The sequence below is a fragment of the Chiloscyllium plagiosum genome, chromosome 27, assembly GCF_004010195.1.
Source record: "Chiloscyllium plagiosum isolate BGI_BamShark_2017 chromosome 27, ASM401019v2, whole genome shotgun sequence".
NCBI lineage: Eukaryota > Metazoa > Chordata > Chondrichthyes > Orectolobiformes > Hemiscylliidae > Chiloscyllium > Chiloscyllium plagiosum.
Window position 1 is genome coordinate 13,567,196 of NC_057736.1, and position 20,765 is coordinate 13,587,960.

The window sequence follows — 20,765 nt, forward strand, 5'->3', positions numbered from 1 at the left end:
CTACTATCCAGATGTGCAGTAATTTCATCCTTTATAATAGACTCCAGCATCTTTCCCACCACAGAGGTCAGACTAACTGGTCTATAATTTCCTGCTTTCTCTCGCCCACCTTTCTTAAAAAGTGGTATAACATTCGCCACCCTCCAATCCTCAGGAACCGATCCCGAATCTATTGAACTCTGGAAAATAATCACCAATGCATCCACGATTTCCCGAGCCACCTCCTTCAGTACCCTGGGATGCAGACCATCAGGCCCCGGAGACTTATCAACCTTCAGACCTAACAGTCTCTCCAACACCAAATCCTGGCAAATATAAATTCCCTTAAGTTCAGTGATCCACTTGGGATTTTACATCAATTTGACAACTATCAAGATAACTCGCAAATTTGTAGATTTGCTGACTTTAATTTGAATATTTACCATAGAAGGATTTGACCTCTTAACCTCTTGTTTTCTGTTCCAAAAGTATAATTATTACATTATTGTACAGCGGTATACCTGTGGCCTGTGGTATACCTCATAAAATTCAAATTTCAGTTGTGAATATTTGATTACAGGGTAGTATGTTTAAAGGAAGTAATACACCTCAAATTTGGTCTCCATCATTGTCATCCGTCCTGTTTATTTTCTACATTGCTATGTCAATTTATGAAGTCCACCTCTAGTAGGGAGGTCAGAAGTACAGTCTGGAGACTAAATCTGATCACCAGCTCTTGTGGTTGAGATTGCAAAGACAAAGCAACTCTATTTTGTCTGTAACAAACAGAGAATGCTGGAGAAACTCAAGCAGGTCTGGCAGCATCTGTGGAGAGAGAGATGCAGGTAATGTTTAGAATCCAACATGATTCTTCAGAATTGAAAGAAAATCCAATTTTGAAAATGTCATGCTGGACTCGAAACGTTAACCCTGCCTTCTCTCTCCACAAATGCTGCCAAACCTGCTGAATTTCTCCTTTAATATCCAGAAGTTCTCTTGTACACAACTGAATATTTTTTATTTCCCATAACCAAATCATCCATCATATTTTTCTTCATCTGTTAACCACCACCGGCTGTAAATCACCCATTTCCAACTGAATAACTTACATGCAAAGCCTGTTAAGGGCGTGGAAAAAGTTTAACTAAGAAACCAATCAATGTGCACTGATTAAAGCAGTGAATGATTAATAGGATCTCTACAGTGTGGAAGCAGACCATTTGGCCCATCCAGTTCATATCAACACTCTGGACAGCAGTCTACCCAGACCCATTCACCCCCACCCTATCCGTGTAACCCTGTATTTCCCATGGCTAAACAACCTAGCCTGCACATCCCTAGACACTATAGGCAATTTAGCATGACCAATCCACCTAACCTGCACATTTTAAGACTGTGGGAGGAAACCAAAGCACCCGGAGGAAACCCATGAAGACTTGGGGAGATTGTGCAAACTTCACAGAGGTTGAATCGAATCTGAGTCCCTGGCACTATAAGACAGCAGTGCTAACCACTGAGCCACCGTGCTGCCCTTCATGGTTCGGCATAGGTGTTTTTTAAAAACTAATTTTCAGTGATGTTAAATTCAGCTACCCTTAGGTGATATATTGCATACTTATTGCAGATGCTTTTTTTTTGTCAATAAATCCATTTACGGCTGTGGATAATTGTTGGCAAGGCTAGCATTTGCCACCTATCCCTAATTGTTATTGAATGGAGTGGTTTACAAAGTCATTTCAGAGGACAGTCAATTCTTTTGCTGTGGGTCTGGAATCACATGTAGGCCAGACCATTTCAGGATGGCAGATTTCCTTCTCTTAAGGACACTAATGAACCAGATGGGTTTAGAACAACTGATGATCATTTCATGATCAATATCACTGACAGTACCTTAATATTCAAACTTTATTGAATATTTCAGTTCAAATTCCATGACCTTCCTTGGTGGGCATTCGAACCCTAGGTTTCCTCAGCATTAGCCTACACTTCAAATTCAGCTGCAGTACTACACCATCTCTATTGTATTTGTCAAGCTGGAGCAGTAGCCATTTTTACATTGATCAATTAATACTTATAATGGAAGAACATATTACTTGCATCTTGTTACACTGCCCTATTATGTTTGTTCAGGGACAGTGTTATTCTTATCAGAAAGATAAGCAGCACAATTTTGAATATATTTTGTATACAACTTCGCAATTGTGTCCAAAATAAATTCTGTCCCACACTCCCTCAGGATTCAGACTATTTTCTTCACCTCTCAAGTATTTTAGGATGTTTTCTTGCCTAAATAAAACATGGAAACTGAATGCTAAAACTAATTTTCGTTGTTTTTACAGAGTAACTTCAGTTTTAACAACATTTGTAAAGATCCCGTGACATATGCCTGAATTTCCCACTTGACTGGTTGCAGATCTTTTCCAGGACATGCAGAGCTTGCAAGAGGATCAGGCTCAATTAACAAATGACAGGATGAGCAACTTCCTGTCAGTGTGCTGGTCGAGCAAAGTCACTATGTTTTTAAGATAAAACTAAATAAATACAATCCTCCACAGCTAGGCTAAACGATTTTTAAAATGGATCCTGATACCGTTTACAGAATTTTATTGCTGAATTAAATAAATGAGTCGTCTCTCCCCCCCCAACCCCTCAAATTTGTGACTGGTTGTTAAAGAGTTAAAATGATTCATCGACGAAGTAGCAAAAGTGAAAGTTAAACATTTCTGTGCAGCGTCGAGATCAGGAACCTGTGAGGAGGCTGGTGAGGAGTTAAACATTATGTTGTCAAACTGAGACTAGTGACTGATAGTGGTGTTTTTTTGTTGTTAGCAAGTGTCTCTGAAATGATCGAATTATTGACCATGACGCAGTTTCCATCCCACACGCTGTAATTTTCTGCTCACTCCGTTTAAAGAGCAGTAGGTGAGGCACTTTTCCTGAGCATGCTCTGTCATGCCTTCATGATGACACAACTCTCACAAGCCTGAGTAAAAACGGACTTGCTCATTTCCTCTTGTTTTATGTTGCAGCTTCGAGCAGGAGGAGAAGGAAGGGACGGAGGAGGCAGAGGCGGGGCAAAGCGGTGGACTGGTGAAGCTGCTACCGAAGGGGGACAGACTCGGGACGGGCTGGGGCACCTTGGTGGAGCCGATCTTTTATATCCAGCTGTGCTGTACCTCAGCTGGTTGAGACTGTTCGACTCTCCCTGCCATTGTTGACTGAAACTGCTTTAGTAACAGCGCACACAGAGAGAGATCCTCCAGGAAATAATTTCAACCACTTCCCGAACACCGAAAAGACAAAATGCGTTCAGATTCCCCCCACTCCTCAGTTAATGCAACTCCAAATCCCAAATGCCCGGCAAAGAGAAGAAGGATTTCTTTCCAGAGCATATTTAATGGCAAATCCAAAGCAAAGGAGAAGCAGGAAATATCTGTTGCCAGCATCGAAAGCATTCACACTGAAGTGGCAGAGACTGAAAAGAAACTGCACGCGTCTGACAGCAGGACAACATTAACATCTTCAGATTCAGCAAGGAAGGTTGGAATCTATTTACCATTAAATGCGATTAGGCGTTAGAATTGTGTAATCTGACCTCAAATCACAGCTTTTTAAAATAAAATATATAGTGCACCACCAGTGTTCGTACTACTTAAGCAGCTGTGGTAAAACCAAAATATATGTGGATATTGGAAACTTGAAACTCAGGATTAGTGGCCTAACTCCCACCTTTATTGTATCATGACTGACAAGGGGGTCAGATTATCATAGGCAAATGAAGATTCCCCAGTAAATGTTATTTTAATAAATACTGGATTATTTGTATGTTTTTAAAGTTTAATATTTATATACTGATCAGTTGCAAGGTGTAGATGCTATGAGACCTAATGGTCAAAGTTTACCCAATCCCCTCCCCAATGGCCATTAGAAATAATGACCACTATAGAATAGAGCTATGACCATAATATGTATCTGTACCCTGCTCAAGGAGAGTTGCATTTCCAGAACAAATTGTAGCTAACTTTGTACTGCATGACTAACGAACTGCCAATGCCACAAAAGCATTTGTATGCACCTGATATATAATTTTAATGCATGAAATTATAGCGTTAGAAAGATATAACCTCATTATAGGTTCTGATTTGATACCTCTGCATACTCCTGAAATGTTCTGCTGTAAAGGCTTGGCAATAGGTCACCATGACTTTCCCATAAGCCAAGGAATCATTCTAGCTTGAGCAACTCAGATCTGCCATTTAAAAGACACATCGCTCAAACAAGTGGTTTTCAAAGGTGTGTTGTTTTTGAGAAAAGTGTTTGGCAAAACAGTCTGCTGGCAACTCAAATGTCAAATGAGTTTTTTTTCTCATGATGACATTACACATTCAAGATTAATGTTCATTCACTTGCCTCTTAGCAAATTTGTTTACACGTACTTCATCAATTTGATGCTTCGTTAAATAATTTTAGAAAAAAATGAGTTACGTCATTGTTTTGAACCTCCAAATACTCAAAATACATAATTTTGTTCATAATTTCTCCAGGAACAAAGTCCTGTCCAGTTTTGCATTTTTTGTATTATTTGACATTATCATTTTCAGGGACAAAAAAAGAGCTATTTGGACCCCTTTTGAGAAGTTAATTCAAACCCTCTGCCTTCTCAATGTTACCTTCATTCCCTTCTGTTTTCAGAAATACATCTGATTTCCTTACCATTTGTATTGTCTGCTTCGAAGGCCAATTTGCTCGTATTCTTTTTTTTATGATTTAAAATATAACCAACTAATTTTCATTTTTAATGTTTTGCCCTGTGCCCTTCAAACATTCGATCAATTTTGCCCATTCCTTTCATAATTCCTAAATCTTAATTTTAGCTAACTTCAAAATTTACAATTCTCAGATTCTTCAAAACTGATCAATTATTTATGTCAAGGAATCTACTAGTGCATTAGTGATTCCAATCCATGTACATCTAACCCAATTAATGTGTTAGAAATAAACCCCTAATTCTGTCTAAAATGAAGGATTGTCAGGTTTTCTCGAATGCTTTAACATTTTTCAAGAGAATGATTCCGTTCACTTTCCTTTTAAAAATATCCAAAGGATCAAAGGATATTTTCCCTTGAAGTTCCTGATCCCTGGGTTCACTTCTGCTCACATCTTTCTCAAATTAATATTGATAAATCTGCTAAGATTAGATGGCCAAGACTGCACATGGGACTAGACCTATCCGATATGACAAGCAGGGAACAGACTGAGCCTATCAAAATAAATTATTTACATGTCCTAAAGACACTGTTTTATATCCCTGGGAAAGTGCATTGATACTGCAGCATTCTGGTCATGATGTTTTTTTTAAACTTAATTCAAATATGCTCTAGCAATTATCAGGGGGATTATGATGCAAGGGGGTAACAAGACATAATTTGTCTCAAAAATTACACAAATGATTAATTTGCCTAGACCTGCTAAAGATGATATTGGAAGATATTTAGTCATACAACATCACTGCCTACATGTTGACATAGCTAGGGCCCCAGTGTGTTAACTCAAACATGATCATTAAACTGCAGAAGCGGCTTATGAATCCACCTGTGCATACATTTACACCTGGGATTACATGAACAGTGGTTTGTGGATCTTTGCTGGGTTACCAGGTGGGGAGCATGAGCAACAAGGAGAGTTTAGGGACAATGAAGGAACAGGAGAGTAAGTGGCAATCTGTCTGTCTGCCTGTGAAAGGCATTTAAAGCCACTAAACCCAGCAGCAGCATTCTGTTAGGATCTAGCATCCCAATCTAAAATTCTTGTACAAGGTGATCAGACTGCTGCATTGCCAGCTTAGTCCATTTTTTTTTCCAAGTTTGGGAACACAATCTATAATTACGCTTGTTAGGATATGACAACTAGTGTCTTAGCTCTGCTTTGGATTGTCAGAGGCTTGGGACACTGTGGAGCAGAAGGAATAGTGTGAAAAATTAATTGTCAAAAATAATGAAAGTAACTGACCTGTTAAGTATAGTTGAGGACGTATGTTGGGAACTGTGGGCTCTATAACTTAAGTTCATCTTTTTTAAAAAAGGTCACTTGATAAATTGTTGAAGATTATTAATGGGTATATTACTGAAATTTAATTGTATAGATTTTTTTCTTTATGTTCCTTCAGAAAAAATATTTTTTGTCTGCTTAACATATAGTTTAAAAACAATTGTTGCTATCTAGCCACTAGTACTGCCAGACATCAAACAGATGTTTATTCTATGATAAATTGTATTACTGATCAACCTTATGGACACTGAAATGTATGTCAATAGTTATTCTCACAAACTTCCATTGTCATTCCTGCCATGTAATGCTTCCTAATATAGTGGTTAGCATCATTCCTCTGTGTTCTCTTGTATAGAAACCTCACACGTAATTCTCTTTGCAGTTTCCAACCCCAGCCATCTTAAGAATGTCTCGTCCTTTTTCTGTTGCATACACATATGATGTTTGGCACAGTGCTTTATCAATAGATGTGTGAGCTAATGATTCTGGTCAAGGATGGTTCCACATGTGTTAGTTATATGGAAAATGCTGTGAACACCATAATGGAGGCCAAGGTGAAACTTTATGGAAAGGGACTGCTCTATCTAACATAGGTTTTGAATACAAATACTGTATCCTCTTCCATTCCCTGTTTTAAATCTCTCCCTGTTGCACATTTTATGATGAAGGAACTAACAAGTGACTTGGTCATACGTTTTAAACCATGCCATTGATTAAATAGCCCCTCGTTGCTCCATGAGAGTATCCTGGCTGATTTTGTCACTCTATATCCTTTCTTGCCTATGGAGTTTACCCTAATGATTTAGCAATGACTAGGAATTCTTCACATTATTGCACTATCTGATGTATAAATAAAAGCTTCAGAACCAGTATTGCAGGCTAATTATTGACCTACATGTGAAGTACAGTTTAATTTTATAATTTCCATTTTGATTCTTCCTACCCTTCATTGTGTTGAAGAAATGAGATAGGTCATCAGTTACAGCAACTAATGGAGACAAAATGCCACGTCAAGCAGACAAAGGACACTGATCTATTTGTCTATAATTTGAGAAGGAAGTGCAATGCAAAGAGTAATCAGACAGTCAGAAAGAATGCATATTCCAGATAACTTAACATGCAGAGGGTTGTCGGAAAATTACACCTTTGTAATTGTTGCCTGGTTGCAGTGATAAGACCTAATTATGTGGAGTTTAACATTTTGAGAACTTTAATATTTTTATGTGGTGAAGGCAGGTGAAATAAGTCAGTTGAAGAACAGCAGTTGAGATAACCAGTTTTGCAAATCTGGCAGTGTTCTCGGAACAAAATCCCACAGATTTTGCAAACTACATGGAAATTAAACTGCTCCGAGGCCAGTGTAGCGTTACTGTGCTCTCTTTGAGTATGTTTTAATACAATGTCGACCTATTTTAAATATTTTTCTTGATCTGTCCAGAGATTTTTAAATTATATGAAGATAAATTGCATTATAAATGAAATTAATTAAGTTGGTTTAAAGTGAATGGGTAGGTTGTTGTAATACCATGACATGTTTCAATAATCTAGCAGCAATTAGTCAGTTGTTTTTGCATTCTTTTTCATTCTGAGACAGAACATTAAGTGATTACGTATGGTTAGTCCAGTCGAGTTGTTACTGTACTTTCTGAAAGTTCAAATTATTTCGGAGGATTAACCTAGTAACACATTTAACTTTCTTTAACGATTAACAAGTGGCAATCGGAGTTACAAATGTGCAAGTTAAACCTTTTGAAAAGTCATATTTAATTGAACTTGGGAAGGGTGTGGCAATTGTATTGCTCCTGCTGTAGAACATTGGCTTGGTTCCCAATTAGCAGCAATAAGTTCAATTCCAGACTTTGGCTGAACTCAACAATAATGTTTTTCTGTTTCCAACTGGGCTTCTAGGTAGGAGTATTATATGGTCACAGCAGTGTATCAAAAAAACAGGACTGGTCGTATTTCCTTTCAAAAACAAAGACTATGTATTCTGATACACTTTATATATTAAAACAAAAAAATGTATTTATTGCTGTTTCAAGCCTGCTTTTTCCAATATTCAACTGAATGGTTTTAAAATATAACACATTAGGTGCAGGTTCAGTTACATTATTTAAAAGCTATTTGGACAGGTACACAAATAGGAAAGGTTTAGAGGGATATTAACCCAATGCAGGCAAATGGGGCTAGTTTAGTTTGGCAAACTTGGTCGGCATGGATGGGTTGGACTGAAGGGTCTGTTTCGGTGCTGTATGGCACCATAACCGAAATTCAATGAAACTGATAAGTAGTGGGTCTTAGTTTTACATAACTGCAAACGTGGACAAGGTGGTAGTTGCATATTCTCATTGCTTGAATTAGAATAATAAAGAATGGCTCAAATTTCAACTTTTTTATTTTAAAAAACACATGCCTTCCAAACAAAATTTAAATTTAAAAGTAAAATGAATTGTGAACAATCAGCCTTAAATCAACCTTGGGAAACCTCCAGATGGTCAGGAGCCAAGTCAAACACTGCTCCGCCATAAGCAGCTTTTGTTTTATTGTTTGAGACATGGTGGACAAACTTTAGATGCAGTTTTTATTGAAAATTAGACTGTCCCCAATCTTTTACCAACACCATTTCCTTAATAGGTAAGCTGAAAATGACCAATCAGTAACTTTCAAAAATGAGTCTGTGCTCTTGAATCAAATTGTCACACTTTGGACAATAAAGCTTCAGAACCTTTTTGTTAACTTTAACACTTAAATACATAACTCCAACAACTTGCTTCAGACACATTGCCTACAATATAAAGAAAAGTTCAAAGGCCCTTTGAAATTTGTTTCCTATTATGACAATACTATGGGTGTATTTTGTCCTTTGTTTTATGAAGATTGAGACAGTGGTAGCAAGCAGTCAATAAGGTAAACAGCTTGTGAGGCCTTGGGCTTCTTTAAAAGTTAGAACTTGTGGGGTCAAGTTCCCATAAAGTTCCCATAAAACCAGGATTTCTAGTTTTAGCTTTCAACCTTTGCTGGGATCTTAAAGCTGGATGAGGAAGCTCTTATTCCTCTCTCTGTTACAGCTAAAAGCTGGGGTTCTCTTCCTACTGCTAGAATTGCATGTGAGACAATCTATTTTACTGAATTTTTCTTTGCCAAGGGTGTGTTTATGGAATGTTACTATATCGGAACAGTTAATTAGGAGTTAATGTATATATTATTTTGTTAAGCATTTACATAGTTACAGTTAAGCCAATTTTTGTCTATTTTTACACTAGTTAAAATGTGTTTTGCTTAAAGTCAAGTCGTTTGACCAATTGATTTGCATCTGAAATGCAATGCCTTACATTTACTCTTTAACAATAAGAAAAAGTTAGGGTTCAGGCTATTATCTTAATATATTTTAAGGGGGTTTGCAGTCAAGCCAGGTTAGGTAGGTTCAAAGGGGTTACTGAAAGTCTCATAAAACATTTTGGATTTAAGGAAGAACTTGGTGAGAGAGATGTTAGGAGGGTGTCTCAGTGATTAGACTGGAAAACTGTTCAGTGGTAGGAAGGGAAAAGAACAGAAGACCAGGCTCAGGATTAGAATGATCAGGAAGGATAAGGTTCCAAGTCAGGATGTGTAGTGTGGAGGGAAACCTGCAGGTGACAATGTCCGTGTACATCTGCTGCCACCTTGTCCTTCCAGGGTGGTAGGGATCACTAGTTTGGTAAGTGCTGTTGGACAAACCTTGATGAGTTGCTACTGTGCATTTTGTAGAAAAATGCACTGCTGCCACTGTGTCATCCAAGTTAGGGTGTGAATGTTGAAGGTGTTAGATGTGATGCTAATCAAGCCACCTGCTTTCTCCTGAATGGCTTTGAGATTATTGAGTGTTGTTGAAGCTGGACTCATTCAGGCAAATGGAGACTAGTCCATCTCACTCTTGACTTGTACCTTGTAGAAGGTGAACAGGCTCTGGGGAGACAGGAGGGGAGTTGCTCAGTGGAGGATTCCCAGCCTCTGACTAACTAAGGCTTTAAACAATCTGAGACACTGACTGGGAATGGAGATAGAGGTCAAAAGAAATTTGTTCCAGGCAGTATGGTGTTGCAGCTGCCCATAAGCTGAGTTATTCAAAAAGAAAGCTTTTATGGTTAACTCTGATCCCAGTTTCGAAAATTAGCTCAAAATGGTCCCATCAGACCTGTATTCTCAGAAATTGCCAGGAATAAAATAACCATCTGCACCACCAGTTACTGTGTTCTTTAAATTGCTATTTAAGTAAGTGTCACATCAACAGTTGGACTTTTGTATCTAATCAGTTTGCTTCCTGCTTTGGTAGGTTTTCTGATCAGGTGCGATCTCATTTTCATCAGATGGGCCTTCTACCAATTAAATCATCTGAGAGTGTGGCCATAGAGCATTTAAAGGAAGGAGGTACCCATAGTGAAACCTCTCCGAAATCAATCTAGCAAGTATCTGTCACCCTGCACCACATCTGTACTTGTCCATTTAAAGAGCTGCTATGTCACTGGTGAGGTGTGAATTGGACTAGACAGAAGCTTCTCACAGAAAGTTGGGTTGAATTGAGCAACTGTTGATGATTGGGCCAGCATCAATATATGGGAGCAAATTTTGGGGAGAGGTGTGAAAGGAGAAGGGAAAAGGCATGTGGTTACAGAACCATGAATAATTAGGAGGCCTCCCTGTTGAATCGTGCACCATCTACTATCAATGAGTTGCTTCAGCACAGCCGCCAACATTAAGGAACTATTAGACAGTGAATTATTGATACAAAGAGTTCGGGAGCTCTTAAAACTCATGAAGCTGGTACCTGACAACCAGATGGGCAAGACCTAACAGGCCAGGATTCTGTTGTATCTCCTAATTGTTCTTACTTCATAAAATGTATAGAATCTTTCTTTCTTAATTTGGATTAATAACTTCTTTTGGTTTTATGTCTGGGTAAATGAAAGTTATGTGGAAATGTGCGCATATCTGACATTAGTTTATGAACAATAGAATTGGAAAGTAATGTTAATTCATATCAAGCACTGCCAGAGCATCTCTTCAGGTGCATATTTTTGCAGCACAGGTTGATGCTCATTTGATGTCACCACCATCTTCATCATCATTATCATCATTTGTCACCATGTTAGAAAAAGTTGGTGTACTTGAGGTCAGAGCTGCACTGGTCTTGATAACTGATACCTCAACATAACATTACAAATTAGCAATGAATGTCTGGAAGCAGTGTCTGCAACTCTGGCATTGAGTGAGTCACCCTGTTCATTATTTATGTTCTTTACCCCATATTTGTTAAATAAGATACTAAATTTTAGTAGGTTCCTTAAACTGACACCTTCATAAGGTGTTGTAGTGTACTTTGAGTGTGTTGAATGATTACACTGAAGATGGAACTGAAGAAATCTGGCTTCTGAGGTTAGTTGTGTCTGAAGACATTTTTTTATGCATCAGCTAGTGTACAGTTTTCTTTCTCTAGTTTTCTGTCCTCTTGTGTTCTTCAAGCAGCCAGTCCATGACATTGTGGGGTTAAATTCTTCAAGTGTAATCATGGACAGAGAGAAGAAGGGCTTGCCAGACCCGAGGGGAAAATCACAGCCAGGACTTGGGGTCACTGTACCTGGTATTGACCCACGAGCATCTTTTTGAAGTAGGTATCATTATCAGCTGATCAGGAGTAGGAATCATGGCAGAGTTCTTTTTCCACCATAGACAATATCACCAGGTGGCTGTGACTAAAATGAACGAACTGATCTTGCAGCTGAAACACTGGATCTTTTCGTTCGCTTTAGTTCCATTCTTCTGTCTATTTATGATTGAACTCACAGAGAAACCTACTAGCAGACAGAAACAATAAAGAATTTGTGACAACTGATTATCTCATGTTTGTTCTTGTTCAAGGTGTTGTCCGGCTTTCTGGAATGTCCCCTCTGCTTAGTGCGTCATCCACAGGAGAATGTGCCTGAAATTATGACGTGCCACCACCGTTCCTGCCTTGACTGTTTGCGCCAGTACCTGCGCATTGAAATCACAGAGAGCCGCGTGAATATCAGCTGCCCTGAGTGCTCTGAGCGGCTAAATCCATATGATATCCGGATGATATTGAACGATCAGGCGCTGATGGAGAAATATGAGGAATTTATGTTACGTCGGTATCTGGCTTCTGACCCTGACTGTCGATGGTGTCCTGCCCCAGACTGTGGGTATGTATGTGTTCCTGTTTTAAAAAGACCATCCGTTTACTGACCATATAATTTAATTGCTGCAATTGACAGATGTGTTCAAACTCATTGAAGGTACCTAGGCAGACTGGATGAGGTGGAAATATTAAGAACCAGTTTCAAAGTGATTGGCAGGAAAGTTAGCAGTGAGATGAGGAGAACCCTTTTTTTTCACTCAGTGAATGTTTAGGATCTGGAATACCATGTCAAAGCACAGCTTGGAGGTTCTAGTGTTGGATTGGGGTGGACCAAGTTAAAAATCACACAACACCAGGTTATAGTCCAACAGGTTTATTTGGAAGTGCTAGCTTTTGGACTGCTGCTGATGAACCACCTGATGAAGGAATGGCGCTCCGAAAGCTAGTGTTTCCAAATAAACCTGTTGGACTAAAACCTGGTGTTGTGTGATTTTTAACATGCCAAAGCATGTGGAAGAGACAAATTCAATTCTGGCTTTCCAAAGAGAATTGGGTAATTACCGAAAGAGAGAAGATTTTATTGGAAGTGTGGCAGATCCTATGGAGGGTAAACTAGAATGACCCCAGAAAAGAAGTTATAATTATGAGCAAGCTTTGAAAAATTGGAACTTTTTTTGACTGGAACCAAGAAGGGGGATAGGGAATCTAACCGAATCATGGAAACTTTTTAAGGGAAAGTAACGATAGATTGATTGCTCCTGTTGGTGAACCAGCAACAAGGGCATAAACATGGAAAAGTTTGCATTCTATTTCTCAGAAATTGTTATTGGAAAAGTTTGTTAAAACTCAAAGTGAAATCACAGTTAGCAGAGAGCATGGAGTGGCCAGAATGTTATAGAATATGTATTTAATTTGTTCGTGTTTGGCTTTTTTTAGCGGATAGTGATTGTGTTTATTATTAGCGGAGTAGTCAAGTAAAAAAGCAATAAACCATATGGAAATAAGTTATCCATAAATAAATGTTATTACAAACTAGTAACCAGGTGAGATTGTCAAGCTCTCAGGTGACGAAGGATGAACCGGTTCTCCTCCTTTTATCCGACTGCCTCCTCAGTTGTTCACAACAAGGTTAATTTAAATTGGATCTTTTCTCTTGCACATGCCTTGTTTCCGAGACAAAGGAATTTTGGTTTTGAAAGGAGCCGATTTAACCAGGCTTTCTTGAGTTCACAAAAGAGTAAGTATATTGGTAATGAACGTAAGAAATAATAACACAACACGCGTACGCACATTAGGAATAAGAAGCGATTTCAAGCAAAAAGATAAAGGTTTAAAACAAAAAGTGGGTCACTGAGTAGTTTGTGAAGAGTAGTTGGAAAGACATTGTAGCCATTACAATGGTTGTTACTGGTAGTGTTAATGTTGGTAATTGAATAGTTGATTTTGTGATTCTTGGATTTAGATCCAGTTGAAATTCATCTGTCCTGGTTTCTTTCAACAGTTGCTTGCTGGCAGCACTGAGAGTGATAGACATTTTGACCCTTCCTTTCTTCACCTGCAGTAGGGATGTTTAATAGCTGTTCTCAAAGCTGTGACATTCATAGCCCACTAATCCACACTAGGTTGTTAGGCCACTCAGGTGTTGAAGCTCACTTTTAACCCAGAATCCTGAGCAGTAATAGGTAAACTGGCAGAAGGCTAGAGGGAGATGTTAAAAAAATAATTTTGACATCATTCAGAATTGTTTATATCCTTGGGAACAAGAACTCTATTTTCCAAGACAAAAAAACAACTTTGGATGACAAAAATAAAAGTTAAGAGACAACGGGAAGTGAAAAGATGAAAGCATGTAAAAATAAGAAGGAAAAAACTGTCCAATGGGAAATACAAAGAACAGCAAGCAGTGAAAAATTGGACACTGAGGGCTACACAACAGACATATGAAAGAAACCTGACAGAGCTAACAAAATCCATGCAAACATCTACAACTAATTTAGGTAGAAGAGTGTGGTCAAGAATAAAGTGTATCCCTTAAAGAGTGGTGATTGCAGGAATGTTAAGTGATCACACTTCGCCTGTATTTATAATAGAATACATTCCAAGGAAACTAATATTGAATTAGGGACAGTGTGGCCCAAACAACTGTTATTTCTAAAAGGTTTATTGTACCATACGTTGGCCCCTAACTGATTAGGTAACCTAATGGCGTTGGGGATAGTATATTACCTTGGATAGAGGATTGGCTAACTAATAGAAATCAAAGAGTTGGGATAGAGGGGACAGGATGGCAACCTGTAATTAGTGGAGTGCCACAGGGATCAGTGCTGGGGCCACAAATACTTACAGTATATAAATTAATGACTTGAATGAGGGGTGTGAATGTACTATTGCCAAGTTTGTGAATGACACAAAAATAGCTGGGAAGGCTAGTGGTGATGATGACAGAGCCTGCAGTTAGGTAAAGTGAGCGGGCTAAACTTAACAGATGGAATATAATGTGGGAAAATGTGAGGTTTTGCAAGTAGACAGGGAGATTAGAGGAGCTGAATATTATTCAAATGCAGAAAGACTGCAACATCAAGGGATTTGGGGGATTTTGTGCATGATTCACAAAAAGCTGGCATCCATGTTCAGTAGGTAATCGGGAAGGCAAATGGGCAATGGTGTTCATCCAAAGGGAATGGAGTTTAAATAGGGAGGTCTTTCTAAAATATTCAAATCACTAGTTGGATCATGCCTAGAATACCATGAAAAGCTTTGGTTCCCTTATCCAAGGAAAGGTATGGTGACATTGGAGCTAGTCCAGAAAAGGTTTGTTAGGTTAATCCTGGTTATGGAGGCATTTTCTTATGAGGAGAGGTTGAGTAAGTTGGAATTGTACTGATTGGCATTTAGAAAAATGAGTGAGTGGAGACCTTTATTGGGGCATATTATAAGATTCTTAGAAGCTTGACAGAGTATATGCAACAAGGTTGTTTCTCCTTATGGGAGAGTGTAGGACCAGAAGGCATAATATCTGAGTAATGTGTCACCCAGTTAGGACGGAGAGGAGGAGAAATTTCTTCTGTCAGAGGATTGTGAACCTGTGGAATTCTTTACCACAGCGTGCTACAGAGACTAGGTTGTTATGTCAACCCTGAATATACTTATTCTAGTCAGCAAGGGTCAAGGGTTATGGAGATAAGGCAGGAAAATGGAGTTGAGGATTATCAGATCAGCCACAATCTCATTGACACAGCTGATTTGATGGACTGAATGGCCTCCTTCTGCTCCTACATGTTATGGCCTTATGGACAGGGACTCATCATAACGTAAGTAAATCAACAATATTGAAGAAAATGCTGGCGGGAGAGAGTTACAAACCTCTAGGACTAGATGAGTTTCATCTAAGAGTTTTAAATGAAGTAGGTGAGGACATTACAGATGTCTTAAATTTGATCTTGCAAAATATTCTCAATCAAGAAGCTACTGTTCTAGTTTGGAAAGTTGCACTTGTCATTTTGCACCTTAAGAAAAGTGAGAGGCATAGAAATCGAAAGGGTTAAATTACAAGAAGAGATACACAAACTAGAATTGTGTTCTTTGGAAATGAGGGGTGAAGGGGATCTCCTGGGTTCATAGGAAGCTGTTTCAGCTGCTTGGGAAACTAGGGAACACAGCTGAAAAATTAGGAGCTTTGGGAGTGAAATTAGGAAGCATTTGTACACATGGATAGAAGGAACCTGGAAATCTCATCTACAAATAGCAGATTGGTCAATTATTAATTTTTAAATCTAAGACTGGTGGATTTTCATTAGTTTAAGGTATTGAAGCCTTTGGGGCCATGGAACTGGGTCATGTATCGGCCTTACTGGATGGCTGAAGGTGCTAAATAACCTCCACCTTTCCCTGTGTTCCTATCCGCGTTTAATGAGATTCAGTCTGTGACATCTAAAAGAAATTGATAATTATTTGAATATTAAACATTTAAAAAGGGAGTGAAATCAAAGAGAATGCTGGTTGAAGCAGTGGGTCAGTTGGTCAAAGCCTAACTTTTGGAATGCAATTTATGTTAATCTCATGATAAATCATGAGTGATTTTAAAAATCAAAAAGATGCTGCTAATCAGAATGAAGTGCAGTGAAGCATGCAGAAGGAATTCTACATATATCAAAATTAGATGACAATCTGGTGAAAAGACAAAACGGGACTACTTCCATGCCAAACAGTACAAACAGCAAGTAATGGAAAGTGCGAAGTGATTCCACAACAAATGGATCAGACCTAAGCTCTGCAGTCCTGCCACATCCAGTCATAGATGGTGATGGACAGTTAAACTACTCACTGGAGGAGTAGAGTCCACAAATATCCTCATCTTCAATGGGAGAACCCAGCACATCAGTCCAAACTGTAATGCTGAAGCTTCTAACACAGACTTCAGTCAGAAATGCCAAGTGGATGATCTACCTCCACCTCTTCCAGAAAGCCCCAATATCATAGATACTCATCTCCAATCAATTTGAATCACTCCAAATGATGTCAAGAAACACTAGGAGGCATTGGATCCTGCAGAAGCTAGGCGCCCTGACAACATTCAAGTAATAATAATAAAGACATGCTACAGAACCAGCTGTGCCCATAGCCACGCTGTTCCAATACAGCTGCAACTTTGACACCTACCTCATAATGTAGAAAATTGCCCAGATATGTCCTGTACGCAGAAAGTAGGACAAATTCAACCCAGTCAATTACTTCCCCAACAGTCTGCTCTCGATCATCAGTAATGTGATGGAAGGTGTCTTCAACAGTGCTATCTAGCAGCTGCATCTCAGCAATAACCTACTCAGTGATGCCCAGTTTGGATTCTGCCAGGGCCACTCAGCTCCTGACCTAATTACAGCCTCGGTACAAACATGGTCAAAAGGGCTGAATTCCAGAGGTGAGCTCAGATTTAAGGAGCTCCCACAAAACTGAAGTCAATGGGAAACCCCAGGGAATCTCTCTGATGGTTGGAATCATACCTGGCATAAAGTAAGATCGTTCTGGTTGTTGGAGATCAGTCCTGTCAGCTGCAGGACATCTTTGCAACAATTCCTTGAGGTAATGTCCTTAGCCCAACCATCTTTAACTGCTTCACCAATGACTTTGCCTCCATTATTAGGTCAGAAGTGGGCAACTTCAATAATGTTCTGCCTGATTTAAGGCTCCTTCAATACAGAACCAGTCAATTGTAGCAAGCCCTGTACGATATCAAGGCCTGGGCTTACAAGTGGCAAGTGACATTTGCTCCAAACAAGTGCCAGGCAGTGACATTTCCGACAAGAGGTGACTTTCAATGACATTACTGTCACTGTCACAGTATAAATATTGTGACTACTAGAGTGGGTCAGGGGCTAGGAATCCTACAGTGGGTAACTCCTCTCCTGACTCTCTATAGCCTGACCACCATCCACCAGGCACAAGTCAGATGTGTGATACAATATTCCTATTTGCTTGGATGAGTGAAGCTCCAATAACACTTGAGGCTTGACACTATCCTGGTCAAATTAGCCTGTTTGATTTGGCACTACATTCACTTGCTCCCCAACTGATGCTCAGTAGCAGCAGTGTGTCAAATCTACAAGATGCGCTGCAGAAATTCACCAAGCTTCTATAGACAGAATTTTTCTGAACCCATGACCACTACCAGCTAGAAAAACAAGGGCAACTAAAACACTAAACACGGGAACACCATCAGCTGCAAGTCTCTTCGCTCCACCACTACCTCCCCTCCCCCACCATCTCTCTCTCTCTCTCTCACTCACTCACCTCACTCACCTCACTCACCTCACTCAACTCACTCAACTCACTCACTCACTCACTCACTCACTCACTCACACACCACCCCCTCCCATGCCTTGGACTTGGAAATATATTGCCATTCCTTCATTGTTGCTGGGTCATAATCCTGAACATTCCTCCTTAACAGCATTTGTGAGTCTACCTACACCAAATGGACCGGAGCAGTTCAAAAAGGCAGCTCACCATCACTTTCTCAAGGGCAACTAGGGATGGGCAATAATTGCTGACCAAGCCGGTGATGCCCACATCCCATGAAGGAATTGAATAAAAACTGTAGTAATCTTTCTTACACAATGCTATAGTATGGTAGGGGGTTGGATAAATAGTGTGCTTGTATCTTATTTTGATTCATTTAAATCACCCTATTTCCCTTGGGAAAGGAATGAATCCAGATAGTTTCATATTTTTTAAGTCTGGTTCTTCATGTTGGTCTGACGTAAACACAGTAGAAGAATAATAGCATAACTGTGTGGGCCTTTCATTAATCTTGTGCATGTACCTGCTCACACTGGAAAATTTAACCGGAAGTTTCAAAGTCTTTCAAGTGCATCTGTGAAACTGCTGAAAACTTCCAAAAGCATTGCTTTTACGGCAACTGTTTATGGAGTGACACCAAGATAACTAATCTTCCCTCTGCCCACACGCCTACCTCTGATTCCGTTGCTAAGAGACTTCCCACTTATTGATCCAACCAAGCTCTGATGGACGTAGTTATAGGTCTGAATGTAAGGCAGCCTTTGGGATTTGGCCAATAATTTAAAGGCACCTTTTGTGAAATAAGCTTGGTGTCTCCTCAAATAGAAACATTTTTCATGTAGATGCCAGGAAAGGCACATGTAGGTCTGTTTGAGAGCAGGCTGCAGTCAGTGAAGCCAGGAAGGAGAGATGAATAATTTAGAAGGTGGGTTACAGGATAGCAGGAAGGGTTGGGGTGGCACATAATTTGGAAACTCTTTTAAGAGTTTAGGGTCTGAGAAACCATCGATGGAGCAGCCAGATCGATCAGCAGAGGAGTTTAATACCTGAAGGGTCTAGACATTGTGAAAGATGACCACAGGAGACCAGAGAAATGGATGGTGAAAGATGACCACAGGAGACCAGAGAAATGGATGGTGACAGCTGGTGCTGAATCCAGGGAGTCTGTGGAAGACTTTGGTTCCCAAGTGCTGAAAAATGTGTTGCTGGAAAAGCGCAGCAGGTCAGGCAGCATCCAAGGAGCAGGAGAATCGACGTTTCGGGCATAAGCCTTCTTCAGGAATGAGGAAGGTGTGCCAAGCAGGCTAAGAATAAAGGTAGGGAGGAGGGATTTGGGGGAGGGGCGTTGGGAATGCGATAGGTGGAAGGAGCTTAAGATGAGGGTGACAGGCTGGAGAGGGGGTGGGGCGGAGAGGTCGGGAAGAAGATTGCAGGTCAAGAAGGCGGTGCTGAGTCCGAGGGTTGGGACTGAGATAAGGTGGGGGGGGAGGGGAAATGAGGAAGCTGGAGAAATCTGCATTCATCCCTTGTGGTTGGAAGGTTCCTAGGCGGAAGATGAGGCACCTCCCCAGGTCATCTCCTCTGCCCTGAAAATTCAGTGAGTCTCTCTCTCACTGCACCCCCCAGGTCATTTCCTCTGCCCTGAAACCTCTCCGTGCCCACCCACTCTCAGCCCTATCACCCTCCCCTTAACCTCCTTCCACCTATTGCATTCCTAACGCCCCTCCCCCAAGTCCCTCCTCCCTACCTTTTATCTTGGTCTGCTTGGCACATCTTCCTCATTCCTGAAGAAGGGCTTATGCCCAAAACGTCGATTCTCCTGCTCCTTGGATGCTGCCTGACCTGCGCTTTTCCAGCAACACATTTTCAGCTCTGATCTCTAGCATCTGCAGTCCTCACTTTCTCCTAATTGATTCCCAAGTGGTTGGAACCTGGTATTTCTGGAGGGTTAAATGGAATTGCTTAGTGGGTAAAGGAGGAAGCAATTTTCGTGGTCTGGAGCAGTGTTAATAAAGTATTTACCTGTTCTGTGCAACAATCCTTGCCTCCTTTTAGCTGCCAGGTTTCCTGCAGTCTGAGGATCAATCCATGATTCAGGCTTCCTCAGGAGTGGATGGTAGGAGACGCTATTATTTCAAATGTAGGAGTGGGATCGTGGACAGTAATGACCAAGATTAGTGTGTGGTGAAAATAACCTCTTTATTGAGCCTCTGATGACACCATTTGAGGTAGTGATGGAATTCAAAGTACAGCTTTTACAATATCCTCTTTTATACACTGTTTTATATACATTAAAATTTTAGCACTATCGTGTCATGTAGTTGTATCTATTGTACACCAGTTTGCATGACATCTATCCTGGGGAAGCAGGAGATAGTTTAAGCACTTACTAAATGCAGCTGTTATTTCTGATGGGATTAGAATGTCTGTCCGGTCTGAGCTTGCATAATTAAGAGGTGTTAGACCTTTTGTCTTGACAGTTAGTAATGTTAGTAGAAATACCAGACCTATATGATCTAAATAAGTGAAAAATCCTATGTGTTCTATATAAAAAAAGTAGAGGATATTAAACTGATCTCCTGGAGCTGGGTCGTGAGAAGTCATCCACCATAACTGGTTTTGACAGTTTCTACACATTCATTTATTGAGTTTTCACAGAAGTGCTGTTTTGATTGTAAGTTTCTTAAAGGGGGTAGTAGCCCTATATAATATGTATTTAAAATTATAAATCCATACATTAGTGCAAGATAGCAGACCTAAGTAAAAGTTAGTACAGCGTTATAGAAATAGGTGGTGTATAAGGAAATTT

The 20,765-nt window shown here is 39.8% G+C and overlaps 1 protein-coding gene across 5 annotated transcripts in view; it reads left to right on the forward strand.

Annotated features, from left to right (window-relative positions):
- The window catches only part of rnf19b (ring finger protein 19B), a 177,886-nt gene that overhangs the window by 128,318 nt on the left and 28,803 nt on the right, over positions 1 to 20,765 (forward strand). For 3 of the 5 annotated variants that reach the window (XM_043717445.1, XM_043717449.1, XM_043717450.1), the window contains exons 1-3: positions 2,747 to 2,901; positions 3,009 to 3,519; positions 11,923 to 12,224. In XM_043717445.1, the coding sequence (XP_043573380.1) occupies positions 3,283 to 3,519; positions 11,923 to 12,224 (539 nt within the window). In that variant the 5' untranslated portion in view covers positions 2,747 to 2,901; positions 3,009 to 3,282. The other 2 variants (XM_043717446.1, XM_043717448.1) reach the window with 2 other exon arrangements.